Source organism: Dendrobium catenatum, unplaced genomic scaffold, assembly GCF_001605985.2.
Source record: "Dendrobium catenatum unplaced genomic scaffold, ASM160598v2 fragScaff_scaffold_898, whole genome shotgun sequence".
Taxonomy (NCBI): Eukaryota; Viridiplantae; Streptophyta; class Magnoliopsida; order Asparagales; family Orchidaceae; genus Dendrobium; species Dendrobium catenatum.
The window spans coordinates 1397594-1413006 of record NW_021319360.1 but is presented as its reverse complement, the minus strand read 5'-3'; the positions used below and the strand labels follow the sequence as shown (position 1 = coordinate 1413006).

Here is a 15413-nt window from a genome sequence, read left to right as displayed (position 1 = left end):
GCAAAACTGTAATAAGACTTAAGAAAATCGAAAATCACAAAACATAACACTAGTTCTAAGATCAAAACATTGAAATTTATAAAATCAGAAGTACCTGAATGAAAGGATGAACTGCTGAAATGGGAAAGCCGGAAAGGTCAATGGATTTCTTGGCGGCGAGGCTAACCGGTGACACCGACGCGTCTTCACTCTTCAGCGACCTCCTTGACGAGTCGAAGAAGGAGGAAGGCCGAGCCGCTGAGCGCCGAACTGACGAAGGTCGAACCGTGGAAAGCGAAATCTCAAATCGAACTGTGCGGATGATATGTGAAGAGAGGCGCGCTACCTGTGCGGGATTATTTGCGAGAGAGGGCGACCGAGCGGATTGGTTACGGCAAAAAAAAAAAAAAAGGAAAAAAAAAAAAAAAAAAAAAAACTTAGAAATTTATATTACCCGTCAAATGTCAACTGATAAGAATATCAGGTCATGAAATTTCATTGTCATGCAGTTAGACAAGCAAATTGATGAATTTGAAATGCATCCAATCCGTATGAATTTCAAATTTATCAAAAATGAATTTTTTTGGAAAAATTATTCCATGCAGTGTCTGGACGCATCTACGTGACTCGTCCGAATTGACATTCGAACACGTTCGGACACTGAAAAGAATAATCTCTCGAATTTTATGAGGTGTAATATAAAATTCTTAGGAAAATATTTTAAATTTATTTATTTTTACCATGGGTATTAGAAAATTCAAGACTCATATGTTCCAAATATAATACAATCATAATACTTGTAATCAAATAACATTAAAGTTTCTTCTTAAAATTGATTCGGAAATGTTGTATTTAACTCTTTTACGTTATCATTACGTTATATCTAAATAAAAAATAATTTTAATGACAATTGCATTTCGTTCCTTCACTCAAATCAAACAAAGGCTTCTAAAACGTGTACGGTGTACATTATACTGAATTTTTCATTAGCTAATTTACTTCGCAATCACACTAATGAAGTAAGTAACCTACCCACATGTTAGAGATAAAACCCACCAACCCAATCTATCTGGCAAATTCAACTCCTCTCATAGCCGTTAAACTATAACCTGTTAAGCAAATCTTACTTGAAGTTAGGTCGAGGTAGGCCATCTTCGATAGGGGATTACGCCATCTTTGACCTTTTCATCTTCAACTCTTCGAAAAAATCAGCCATCAGATAGATCTAAACTGCACCAGAAGAATATTGCTTGCACATTTCCTTTCTCCTTTCCAATATAAGTTTAAATACGAGCCATTGCTTCAGCAATTCATGTAATTTAGCAGAGTGAAAGGCGTAAGAATGGGGCATATTGGAAGAGCAAAGTTAGCCATGGCGTTGCTTCTGCTTGCATGGATTGGACTGGAAGAGAGGAGATGTTCAGGTGCTGTGGTGCAATTCATCTTCGGAGATTCGTTGAGTGATGTTGGGAACAATAACTATCTGACCAGGAGCTTGGCTCGTCCAGCTTTGCCATGGTATGGGATTGACTTCGGCAATGGAATGCCCAGTGGAAGGTTCACTAATGGCCGCACCATTGCTGACATAGTAGGTACGTGATCGTTAAGATTTGAATTTCATGATATTTAACGGTCTTCTTCTTAGATGAAGACACTCCATATCAATCGTCAATCTCTTTTAAATGAATGTAATCATCTGGTGTAGTTGTGGGAGTCTCCTGCTCTTGATCTTTGCTCAATCATATTAGAAGTTAACATGGCCTATGAGAGAGACAAAATCTACAAATCATTTGATCCTAATCATATAAATCAAAGTGGCCGGTTCAAAATTTGATCTGAAATACTGGCAGCAATCATTTTTTTTTTCAAACTAGAAGATTAACCTGATATAAGAGGAGCAATTACTTGATATTTGAATACTAGCATATTTTTCTCCAAGAGTATATGAGATTTAATCCAATACCATCTTGTGTCTTGCATAAATTACTCTGGGCACATCTTTAAATTAAGGATGGTCAATAAAATCATTTTAAGCCTATTTGTCCCTCAGAGAAAAACAAATAATGGGCTAGTTGGAGATCACATAATTAAAGAGTTAATACCACTAGGAAGAATGGCTGTCAATGGTGGAGGTGGTCATCATTGGCAGTCCCTATGGTCACTACATAAAAATCATCTATTATCGACGGAAATTGTTTATTTTTCGGTGGAATATGAACATACTGGCAGATTTATGGTGAAAATTTTTTAGCCAGTAAAAACTGCGTAGGGAAAATATTCCGGAGTAAAAATAGCTACCGGAAAATTTTTTGACGGCATAAAGCCGTCAGAAAAATTAAAATTTTTTAATTAAAAAGAAAAGCCACCATGCCCATCTGCCTCACCATCGCGCTGCTTGCTACCTACCTGGCTGACTACCCGCCCATGCTGCCCACTGCCTGATCGCCCTCCCGTGCTGACGGCTGCCCGGCCACCTTCCTAAGCTGACCGCTGTTTTCCCGACAGCGCTTCTGCACTGCGAGGCCGCCCTCCCGTTTTGTTGGTTGCCCGGCTGACCACCGCGTTGCCCGTTGCCTACCCGCTCGTCTTGTTGTGGGATTCAAACTGGGTTTGGAGAAATTTTTCAAAGCCCCAAACAATTTAATTTGCTGAAGAGGCAAATGCGTAGAGAAATTATTTATTTATGTAACTTATAGTTATAAGGAAATTAGAATTAAAAGTTAATTAAAATAAAATATTAAAGTTAATAAATTAATTATTAAATTAAGAAATACTTAAACTAAGTTATTAATTAATAATTAATTAAAATAAGTTAGTAAATTATTAATTAATTAAATTAAAAATTTATAATTTTTTAGAAATTATTAAAATCCGTCGGAAAGCCATTGGAAACCCGTTGAAATTTCTGCAATCCAAAATATTTCAGCGTAATCCGTCGGAAAATTGTCGGAAAGCCGCTGAAAAATAGTCCGCCGAAAAGCCGTTAGTAATGAGCAATTTTCCTCTATTGGGTGATGGCTATTGAACTTCATAGTTGGCCAAAAGTTGTGGAAGCTGCATGGGTATGAGTTGTCGGCGATTTTAACGTAATTAAGATATTAATTTGGACCTTGATACATTTGTGTTATGCTTTTTGCATGAGGAAGAATGAGCATCTTTATCCTTCTTGCAAGAACGAGAAAGGGAGAGGTAAGAGAGGGAGAGAGGAGCTGCAGGAAATTTTTAATCCTTAATCAATTGGGCTTGTACAAGAGGGGCACCCTTACAGCACTCCACACCTCTCTAGCTATTTATAATACTAGGAGGATACAGCACTCCACTCCTTAAATAATTTTTAATCCTTAATCAACCTATTTGACTTCTCTAATTAAACTTGGTCACATTCATTTGCTGTGGCTACTTATTTGTTGCAGGTGATACATTGGGTCTCCCAAGGCCTCCAGCTTTCCTTGATCCTTCGCTGGATGATGAGGCTATACTCAATAAAGGAGTCAATTATGCATCAGGAGGCGGTGGAATCTTGAATCAAACCGCATCACTTTTTGTGAGTTTTAGTACTTATTCTTAATTGAATCCAAACAAAATAAATAGATAGATTTGCATTGAGGGATTAATTAAAAGTTTTTGCGTTGCAGATTCAAAGATATTCACTGTGGAAACAAATCGAACTGTTTAAAGGAACTCAAGATATGATAAGATTGAAGATTGGCGACGAAGCCGCTGACAGGTTCTTCAAGCAAGCTCGTTATGTTGTAGCCATGGGAAGCAACGACTACATCAACAACTTTCTGGTGCCAATTTATCCTGATTCATGGAATTACAATGGAGAGACTTTCACGAACTACCTCATCACTACACTTGAGAGCCAATTAACGGTATTTTATTAACATAAACTACATTGATGAATTATCATTATTCGCAAAAAAAGCAATATCTGGTATGACCATCACATATATATATTTTACATAATTTCTTATGATATCTAAACAAGAAAATAAAAGATTATATATGTAACTCATTATTAACTAAATGCGCATAGTTCAATCCAGGTCAATAATGAATGAGTTTAACGTCATCATATGGACTTTCAACATGATATATGAAGTCTATGTTAGGATTTAAAGGAGTTGGAAAAGTAATTTCGCTGTCTCCGAAAGACATATCAAATCATCGAGAATAATTATCTGAAGCTTACCTGAATCTATCCATTGAAATGCAAAATCAAGGTCTTCGATCTTCCACGTTTGAAGCGGCGTTCTCCAAAAGAGCAACAGACCCCTTCTTTTCACTCAAGATGGAAAATGAGGGAAATGAGAACTTCACCGCTTAAACTGAGGATCATGACCATTTTATACTTCAAGTGTATTAATTTTTATTTCAGCTCATCATTAAAATAGTATAAATACTTTGCATCTACACAAATAATTATTTTCATACAAACTTAATTGAGATGTATCACGAATTTAATTGTCTCAATTTTAGATAGTGCCTAATATATAATACTTTAATTATATGTATAAATATATGAACCCTCATACAAAAATTTCCGGACAGTCTGAACATTCTTTCTTCTCATATAGTTTCTGGTGCATGTACGTATATTTTGCAGGTTTTGCACTCGCTGGGAGTAAGGAAGATGACATTATTCGGTTTAGGCCCACTGGGTTGCATCCCATTGCAGAGGTTTTTGGCTTCATCTGGGCAGTGCCAAGAGTCTACAAACAAGCTAGCTCTCATGTTCAATAGCAAATCTAAGAATCTCCTGGAGAACTTGTCAAGAACTCTTCCAAATGTTACTTTTAAGTTTGGAGATGCTTATAGTTTATTTCAGAAAATTATAGATCGCCCAAAAACCTATGGTTTGTATATTCTTTCCCGGATATATCAGATCAAATTTACAGGAAATTGGTTGAATACTTGCGGTATTTCCAGTTTAAACTGACGGTCAAGGCGGTCAACCAACCGCTGAAAATACTGCCGATATTTTTTTTTTTTGGTGGCAGCTTTTACCGATGGTTTAGCTGCCGTTTTTTAATAAATTTATGATAAATAATCATTTTCTTGTTTGCAGGTTTTACAAACTCAAGTGCTCCTTGCTGCTCGACAGGAAATATCAGACCTGCTATCACATGCACGCCATTGTCAAGCTTGTGCAAAGATAGAAGCAAGTATGTGTTCTGGGATGAGTATCACCCTACAGACAAAGCAAATGAATTGATAGCGAACTCATTCGTGAAAGCACTAAACTTCGGGAAACCAAAAAAAGGGACAAATTAAAAAGTTGTACCATAAGAAAATCAAGAGGAATATCGAATTGAATATTTTGCTTAATATCGGTTAGTATTGATGTTAGCATAACATAAATACTGATCAATATTAAACTTAAAATTGAGCTAAAATCTCTTTGAAAAAAGAAGAGTGTGTGAATAGCTAATGTAATTTGTGTGCGATTGTTGTTATATACAGCTTGAGAAAGTTCCAAATAGTGATGTACAGTGGTCACTATTTAAAATTAATGCATCTGAGAAAGGTGTCTACGTGCATGGTATATTGACAACTCATTTACTTCTTGTGTAAATGGTAATAAATATATTTTAGATGATATAATAAATGATATTTTGTCTTGTTTTTATTTGTTTTACTTGATTTTTTTTGCATCATCTAGCTTTTGTTAATTTTCTTTGGATGGAATGAATAAACAAGTACACTACTTATATTTTTTGTTTTAAAATAAGCTTGTTTAACACCGTTCAACGCTAAATTTTATTTGGGTTTGGTTTGAGTTCGATGAATCATATTCCTTTTCAAATACATATTATTGACCTTCGCCAAAATCCAGAAAAGCAACAGAAACCACAGGTACCAATAATTCGGCGTCGTTTACTTCGTCTCATGCATTTCTTGCTCAAACCCCGCACCTCGATTGCGCCTATGTTTATTGATAAAAGCGGAGACGAGAGAGATCTTGCGGCTTGTTATGCACATGCACTCCTTCTCTTCCACATACAATCAAACCCAAATCTCCTCCTCTGTCTACAACAATCGTGGCTCCCTCTGCTTGATCGAAGCAACCCATTCAACCTACTGTGTCGACACCTAGATCGAACTCGAGCCTCCTCCTCAAGATTCCAAATCCCGGCCTCCAGCATCTGATTTCACACTCAGATCTACCATCCAGCTGCTCCACCTTCCTCCTGTGCAGTCGAACCCGTAGCACTACTCTCATCAACCTATCCAAGCCTCACGACTACCGATCTCCTTACCTATGCTGAGCCTTACCTGCTTGATCTACATCACGATCGAACGACCAGCCAGCCCGATCGGAAGCTCGATTCAAAAGATGTTTAGAGAGCTTTTAGGTAAATGTGGGATCACCTAAGTAGCTTGGGATGAAGAGAAAAGCAATGTCCAATGTGGTTTGACCATATGGGTTTACTTAGGCTTATGGTTTACTACTTGGCCTGTCAACTGGTCAAGTTGAATGATGAGGTGGACATGGGGCATTATAGCTGCAGGTGAGAAGCCTTGGAGGAAGTTTAGAGAAAAGAGTTCAGAGTTTATAAGGAGGGTTGACCATTTCAAGCATTTTGGAAGGCCTTGTTGACCTTTTGACCAGTTAACCTGATCAAGGCTACTGAGGTGGCATCCAAGGAGATATAGTCTAGTGAGATGCTTGGGTGACTGGCCAAGTGCTTGGAGCCATGGCATGGAGTTTGAGCAAAATTATGGAGATTTGACTAAGTCTTGGTGAGTTGACTTAGTTAAGCTCACTATGATTTGACTCAGCAATGATTTAGAGGTTTTCACATCATGCATTGGAGTGGATTTGAGGGTTGAAGAGGTTGATTTGAATGAATGTAGTAGACTGGCCCAAATGGATTTGGTTTGACCAAATTTTGTCTTGGTTGACCAAATCAATTAATGACTAGATTAGGGTGACCAGTCAATCTCAATTCACTAGGTAGATCAGGGACAATGATGACATGGGACGACTGAATCATTAGATCTTGATCGGGCCCATCATCACTTCATCCATCATCTTCTTTAAGTGTAAGATGGTGAAATTTTTAATTTTAAATATCAAAATTTAAAACATCCAAATCATGTTGTTGCCGTACACCAGATACAACGTACCTCTACTTATCCGTTTGACAACTAGCCTCAATCGAAAGTTCTCTCACGCTATCGGGAGGGATAATTAACTATAGGAGTTTGCATCTATAGGAAACCTGAACTCAAACCATAAAGTCCTCGAAAAATGAGGACGAAATATCTTGGTACTGTCTTATTTAAAATGCAATCCGCCTTATGAAAATTCGCCTCAAAACTTAATTGTTAAAACTCTCCTCGATGACCCGAAGAGAAGAAAGGAATCTACGGAAAGACCGGGGTGCGAGTTTTCGGAGCCCACACACATTAACCATTATCTCATGATTTTTAGATGCTAAAAAAGATTTCTTATATTCAAACATATCAAAAAGAAAAACTAATTGTGACCTTCCAATTTACTGCTGACCTTCTTGCAGGGTAAATAAGCTTTAAAGTTACACAACATTTCCCTTAGATGGTAAGGGAAAAATGGCAAAGTATTGAACTGGAGGATGTCTTCAACGTGCAATCTAAATCAAATTTGGTATTTTTTTTCTACTGATCTGAGTCAATATTGCAACGAATTGAACATTATAGTTTAAGAAATAAGGAATAATAATAATTGAATTAATATGATGATGAGTGCTCTATTGCAGAATTAAACATTTTGAAATATTATAGTGCAAATTTTAAGAACTTACATATATATCCCTCGTAACGATTACAAATTATTGAGAATTTTTATTACTGTATTGAATAGCTCATTGATTAATGATTTTTGTCAAAATTGGGCGATTGAACTTTACGGTAAAAAAACGACAAAAATAAAAGAATCTTGCCGCCTCTGGCAAATACCTTTGAGTCAGCTATGGTTTTGGATAATTATTTTAATAATCAAAATGATTATTTCTTGTTGGTTGTTATTGTGGATGTAAATATAATAAATACAAAGGGAATTCAGGGAATGGCGTGCACGTTAATTGGTACATTATTGGATTTATAGAAAATGAAAGACGGAAAATTTAGAAAGAACATAAAAATATTAAATTGACAAAAAAGGAGAAATATTTTTTTTGAGTTAGTGATGAAGTATTTTGTCTTTCTATATTTAGATGGTTAATATTTATGAGAAAGTACATGAATTTATAATTTTTTTCTATTTAGATTAATCAAGATAAACTCATAAATACGTCACATATGTAAAACTTGAACTTAAAATTTTGTTGGTGGATAGGCAAAGCTTCCAATGAACAACCAAGGTGAGATGAGGTAACTTGAGCAACTACTTGACCACAAACTTTCAATAAGCTTGCTCAAACTTAGGATTCGTTTGGGACGATTTTCTAGTATAAAAATTAAAAATTTTATACTAAAAAATTATTTTAAGAAGCAGTAAAAAAGTCGTCCCAAATGAAACCTCATATTCATTTATATCTCTAAAGGGAAAAGTACGAAAAGAATATATTGTGCACTTATGGAGGTATGAGTTATAGAATAAGTGATGTCTTTTACATAGAATAATCCTAGATATATGTTTTGTTCCGCTGCATTTGATGTTTTTAGTAGCTCTGTTGTTCTGTGTGCTTCTGTTGAGTTAAGAATTTGAAAGATCAGTTCAGTAACCTAATCCAAAGCCAGATCCTGGTTAAGAAAGGTCTCTCGTCGCGATCCGGCTCGGGCGGGATCCGTCCCCGTCGGGTCGGGTCGTGACAGAGAGGGTCTAGCATTTAAGTCGGCGGGCGATCATAGTCGGCGGGCGACGGAGGTCGTAAAGACCGTTGTCCAACGAAGCAGGTCAGAAGAACAGTGTCAGGTAGAAGTCCAACAATGGAAAGAAATCAATCTTCAGATATACGTCCAGCGGAAATCCGATAACCGATAGAAGTCCGGCGTCGCGTAGAAACTTGGCGAAGAGTGAAGGTCCAGCGTTGGGTAGAAGTCTGACGTCTGTTGGTGGCCGAGGATAATTCCGGCATCACTTGGGCGGAGTTTCAGAGTCAGGAGGGAACTCTGTTGTTAATTGGGAAGAATTTCAGCATCCCGTGAAAGTTGGGTAGAATTCTGGCATCCCGTGGAAGTCGGGCAGAATTCCGGCATCATTTGGAGTTCGGGCGGAACTCCGACGGTAGTCGAGGAGGAGCTGATTCTCCTTCTCCTTTTCTTCATCTCCTTGCTTCTTGCTTCTTGCTTCTTGCTTGAGTCCCCCCTTATGAGGAATGAGGGCTCTATTTATAATTTTTCTGGAGTGGCATAGCTCGTAAATAGGTGTGAGATCAGGGTCAAATAGGGAGTGGTCGAATGGATGGCTGATATCGAATCCCTTGATCATGCACCGTTCGCAAGACATTTGAAAGTCTTAATGATGTCAGAATTTGACGATCTTGGACTCGTTGGATTTTTCTCGTCGAGCCGCTCGATTTGACTATAAGCTCGTCAAAATCGAAGACCGTTTGGAAACTCAAAGTGTGGTACAAACTTTCCAACAGCGCTTCAAGTGCTCGATTTGGGCTCCTTTGGGCTCGGATTGAGTTGAATTTGATGTTGTTGGGTTCTTATTTCTGAGACGTTCAGTTTGACTATAAGCTCGCTGAAATCGGAGTTAAGGTGCTCCCGGATTTAATTGTTGAAGTTTCCAACTTGATTTTTGCCTCGAGATCCGTGCCCGATCAATATAATTTTATGACAGAAGTATCAAGGTTGAAAGTCGTAAATAATAAATTGGTAGAGGTTGGCAGTAGGCAATTCGTTTGTATAGGTTAGACAGATTAGAAATTCATTTCCTGTTCATCTCAACATCCTACATACACATAAATATGTTAAGAGCATCATATAAGGGATATGGGATTTTTTTTTTTCAATGTAAAAATAGAGGATTATTACCTAATTTAAATAATTACACTAGTGACTATAACGGGCATTTCTTCATAATTAGAGAAGATGTTGATATAATGTAATTAAAATGAATCGGGGAAGATATCTTCTATAGTGGTGGTAGGAGTCTTGATGTATGAAATGATTTGCACTTGCTAACATTTAACTTATTTCTTACTATATGCTATATATATATGGTTGTGTATTTGTCCGATTTTAGTTTAGTGTGATCCGTATCAGATATCATATTTATGTAAATCTCTATAAGTAAGAGGTAAAACTAAATTATGCATCTAGCATAAGTTGCACCAATTAATTCTTGGCAACTATTTATAGCTTATATTGCACCCGTTCATGGTAACCATGCTTGATTTTGGCATAACAAAATTGCTTAATTTAAGTTGTTTTAATTCATGATGGTTTGTGAATGGTATTATTTAGTGGGTCAAAGATTAGAAAAATATACTTTTGTGAGATATTGCTTATAGATTTTTTTTTAAGATATTGCTTATAGATAGAATCATTTAACATACACATAAGTTTTATAATAGGATCCTCACCTCTATGAGCAAGATCGTGAGCATGCCTTCTCACATGAGTTTTGTATGGAGTTTCATTCAAACCTAATGTCATGAGATCATATATATATATGAAGAGATAGGGGCTATTTGATTCTAAGTAAAAGGGGTGTAAAGTATTACAAATGTAAGGGTTTTCAGATTTTGTTGTTTGGTTTGAATTAAAACAAAAGCAGTATATAGTTTAAAATGCATTTGGAATTAACCATTAAGTTTCTTTTTGATGTATTTGGAATCCTTCATATTTGGATGATTTCCAAATACACCATAAATTCAATGCCTTTGCCATTGCCCACAACCCGCTGCCCACCACTATTGTCAACCACTGACCAATATCATAGACCATCATTGCTAGTCGGCCACTGCCGGCGTCTACGTACCAACCGCTATCCATTTACATTGCATTCCTTTTTCATCCAACCAAACAACCTCTTAAATTAAAAAAAAAGTAAAATCGTTTAGAAAATAATCATATTGTTAAATAGAATATTATTTGTTATATTTCATTAAATAAAAAACAATAATTGATACAACCATGAAAAATGTGCTTTATTGGCACAAATCTCGAGGCAATCTTTTTTAAGGGGTTGAATTCAACCATGCAACCTAACAACTAAAAAAATAGTAATGCAATGGAAAGTAAATAACACAAGAATTTTATGTGAAAAACTCGAAAATGAGAAAAAATTCTGTTGCTACACCACACTAAGAAATCTATTATGAAAATTGAGATGAATTTGTACAGATCTTTCTTTTTTCTCAATCTCTCTTTGCTTCTCTTCTATCTTATATCATTCTTTCACAAGAACAAATAATGAGATACAATTCATACCACCAAGGGATGACACTCTTAAAAAATGAGAAAAAAAAACTATCTAGTCGACCTTGCAGCGTTGTGGTCCTAGTTTGGTGCATCGCGACACTAAATGTTTTATCTCCAATCTGCCTGAAAGTGCCAGAGGGCCAAATCGTAAGCATTACAATGTTCTGCTCTTTATTTTTTCTCCAAGAGAACTATGCAATGCCGATGAGCTTGGATATACATCACCAGAGCATTGTACGAAAGAAAAAAAATTGGGAGGACCCCTCCGCATTGTGAAACCCTTGAGTAAAAAGAAGTTAAACTCTTAAATATTAAGGTGCCATTATGTTTAATGGTTGAAATTTTATTTAAGAAACTTTTCAGTTAAGTGTGCTCATCCAGAGAATTATTGGGATTAGTGACCTCCTGACAAGTTGCATCAATATGACAAAATTATCAAGCTCTTAGGCCAAAATATACTATATCTTGATAGTTAAGAGTTTGAGCTATTACAAATGGCATCAGAATAATACACTAGCAAGAAGATAAAAACTAGGTAAAGTGCTACGTCATGGGAGACACCTCTTGAACTATATATGAAACAAAGTGCTACGTGATAGGAGCCACCACTTTAGTGCTTCTTTTTCAGAGGGTGTTGATCAGGTGCCTAAAAATGTTGGTGTGCCACTTGTTAATATGTCTATATCTGTTATTTTCAATGATGTTTTGTTAGCTCGCCTGAGGGAAAATGAGGTGGTGCAAGGTTAATGGTTAAATAATGACATTTCTTCATATGGTGGTGAGGAAATTAATGAGAGATTTGAATTATCAGGATTAACTTTGATTTAAGTATTCTTTAAATTGTTGATGTGGATTTTTTTTTTTTTAACAAAAATGAGCAGTAAGCATAGACTTTGTAAATCGAAAAATAAATGATTTTTCTTTTTTGATTTGGCGTTCCTTCTATTATTTGTGGTTGTTTGGTTGGATTTGGCTTCTTTCTTTGGAGTGCTGTGGGTGGTACTGATGGCTCCTATTTTGAATTTTTTCCTTTGGATGAGTTTTTTTTTACTTTCAAACTTTTCATGCTTGTTTTGATGAATTGTCTTGGGTGGTGGTGATCCTTTCTGACCTTAGGTTGGCCGATTGGTTTTGTTGTGTGCCTTGTGGATTGTTGGCAAGACTGTGGGGTGTTGGTTTTTGTTTTCGAATTATGATGAGGTAGGCTTCTTGTACGCCCCTTGAAGGCCATGGTTTGTTTTGGCAACCTTGGTGGTTCCTTCTTCTGTGTGTTCAAGGGTGGCTTTTCTATTTGGGTCTTCTTGATGATTCTTACTCTTCCTCCAATGGATAGTCCAGGCATGGCAACCGGGTGGTGATTCTGAGTCCGACACTTTGGACTATTTATCCTTTCTAGTTTACTTTGCATTTAATTTATTGATTAATGTGTGATATTTTTAGCTTTGTATTTTTATTTCTTTGACTTTTTTGGCCTTTTGGTTGTATGTAGCTTTTCTTCTCAAATAAAATATATAAAAAAAAAGGAGCCACCACTTTTTGTATGGGCCATCTTTAGAATCTTATCTGCTTGGTGGATAATTCTGGGATAAAAATACTAATGATGACATCTATTACTTAAGTGGGGGAGATTGTAAAACCCCTTAAATAAAAATAAGCTAAACATTTAAATATCGAGACCCCTTTTAATGTAATGATTGAAATTTCATTTAAGAAACTTTGTAATTAAGCATGCTTGTCCTGAAAAACTTTTGGGATGGGTGAACTTCTGGGAAGTTATACCAATAAAACAGAATCGTGAGTCCTTTAGGCCAAAGCGGACAATATCTCGATAGTTAAAAGTTTGGGCTATTACAACCCCCCCCCAGGGAGCACGACAAAGTTAAGGTCCATGACAACAATACCTCCTGAATTATCATCACAATCATATTCCATACATAATAACAATGTTTAATTAAAACTTTTAGAATTAAATTCAAGATCATCTAAACTTTGATTTTAGCAAATTTATAGTTGAATTAAGTGTCTTAACAAAACGAATCGAAAAACATCAAAAGTAGTTCAATTTGAACCTAAATTATCATGAATCAATGGCTTGAAGCATAATTGAAATTTTATACATTAATTAGATGCACACATGATCTCCAATTTTGTCATGCTCATAGTCGAGTCAAGTGGCTTGACGAGACAAATCTAACGACCATGAGTTATTTATTTCTGACATCACTAATGCACTTAATTACTAAGAAAATACTTTATAACCAAGAAAATCAATATAGAATGTATGATAGAGTATTTTTATTCTGACCTAATTTATAAAAAATGTTCATCTCAAAAAGGCTATAAATAAGATATCATTCTCTACAAATGGGGAGGTCCAAGAGCTAAGAGAACTAAAGGGCTCCCTAGCATTTTTTTTGTTATCACAACTGAAGACCACCGCTAATTATTGTAATACAAATCATTGCTAATCATCATTATTACCAATGAACACCACCAACAATCACCACCATAATCTCTTAACTCTTGTTAATATCTATCCTTGCTGTTGGGTATTAATTGTCTGACCACCTCTAGTAATCGCCACCTTATCTCTAAACTCTTTAAACCTCAATTGTCAAGATTTAACCCTATTGTTTGATATGAATTGTTTATATATGTACAACTTATTTATGCAATCCCTACAGGAGGAATCATATATTTGATTTCAAATTGTCATTTTCATTTCTACTATGAGAAAGAGAGAATTCTTAATCTCTTGTCGTATAAAAATTTTTCATTTGGGCCAGACCGTCTTTATTTTTTCTCCTTTCGAGAGATATAAAATAAGAACTCTATCAACTTAAATTTTCTAATATGTTATTAGATTATTTAAATATTCTAGTTTTTTAATCAATGAAATAAGCTTCAGAAAATTTTTAGAGAGTTAGCCACATGCTGAATGTGTTTTTAAAAAAGTTAATTGGGCACAGCTCACCTTTGACTATTGGTTGAGGAACTTTTATTTGGTCCGGTGTAAGGATGCAGAGGAACATTCGGTCGTAGGCAAAATCTCGCCTGTACCGAGATGTACCGAGTTTTTTGGAAAAACTCGGTACACCTCAGTATAGGCGGGATTTTGCCTACGACCGAATGTTCCTCTGCATCCGTTCGGAGGACGTAATAATTATTCATTGGTTGAGAGCTTAGACTTTTAACTAAGAGGTTTTAGGTTCGAATTTTTGTATATACGTTATGTGTATGAGTTTACCTTAAATGACCTAAACCTAAAAAAAATAATAATAATAATTAATTGGAATACCACGTGGTTTAAATCTAGCACATTACAATTTCTAAAGCTCTTCCCCAAAAAGACCAAAATGCCATTTAATCCGCGGTGACTACGCGTGGCCTGTAAGCTCTTATCGTTATCGACATCACTGACGTCAGCATGAAAATAACTTTCCAATATATCCTAAAATTACAAAAATGTCCTTAAGGTCAAATTCTTGTAGGTCATCCGATAGTTCGAGATTAAAAGCTATCTAAAAAAGAGTTTGAAGCCGTTTAATGCGCTTCAATTGGCTTCGTAATTCGTGCACTAAGAAAACCAATTAAGGAAAAAAGCTATGAGAAAGAACACAATCTTCTTAGTAAATCCAACGACTACGAACGGGCCGTTTAATTAATTCATAAAACAATCTTGGATAAGATTTTAACTAGAGCTTAATTGTTTAATTGCCGCAACTAATCCGACTGCGGTTTTATTTTTGAGTGCGATTGTTTTGGCAGAAGATAGCCCACAGTTGTCATCTAGCAACCTCCATATCCTTTTCAGAGATGCATAGAGTTGAATACGGACAAAGTGTGCTCTATCGAATATTTTATGCAATAAAGTTAAGGGACGTTGGGATCACATTTATTTTATTTTTTTAAAAATAAGTTTTAGTACAATAAATTTTTTACTAAAAAAATATTTTTTTTTTAAATAAACATATGTTTCAAATGAAGCCTTAGTGTAGGTTTGAGATAGTTATATCTTTTTATAAAGGTTGTTACAAAATTGTTCCGAGAAAAATGGCTTTTTCGAAAGTAAT

General features: G+C 35.7%; 1 protein-coding gene across 1 annotated transcript; it reads left to right on the top strand.

Annotated features, from left to right (window-relative positions):
- Nucleotides 1-1302: 1302 nt before the first annotated feature.
- On the top strand, nucleotides 1303-5607 carry LOC110110493 (GDSL esterase/lipase At1g74460). The gene is made up of 5 exons (XM_020841997.2): nucleotides 1303-1571; nucleotides 3393-3523; nucleotides 3615-3854; nucleotides 4589-4838; nucleotides 5051-5607. The coding sequence occupies exons 1-5, from the start codon at nucleotides 1322-1324 to the stop codon at nucleotides 5254-5256; spliced, it is 1077 nt and encodes a 358-aa protein (XP_020697656.1). The 5' UTR covers nucleotides 1303-1321; the 3' UTR covers nucleotides 5257-5607.
- The last annotated feature ends 9806 nt before the right edge of the window (nucleotides 5608-15413 follow it).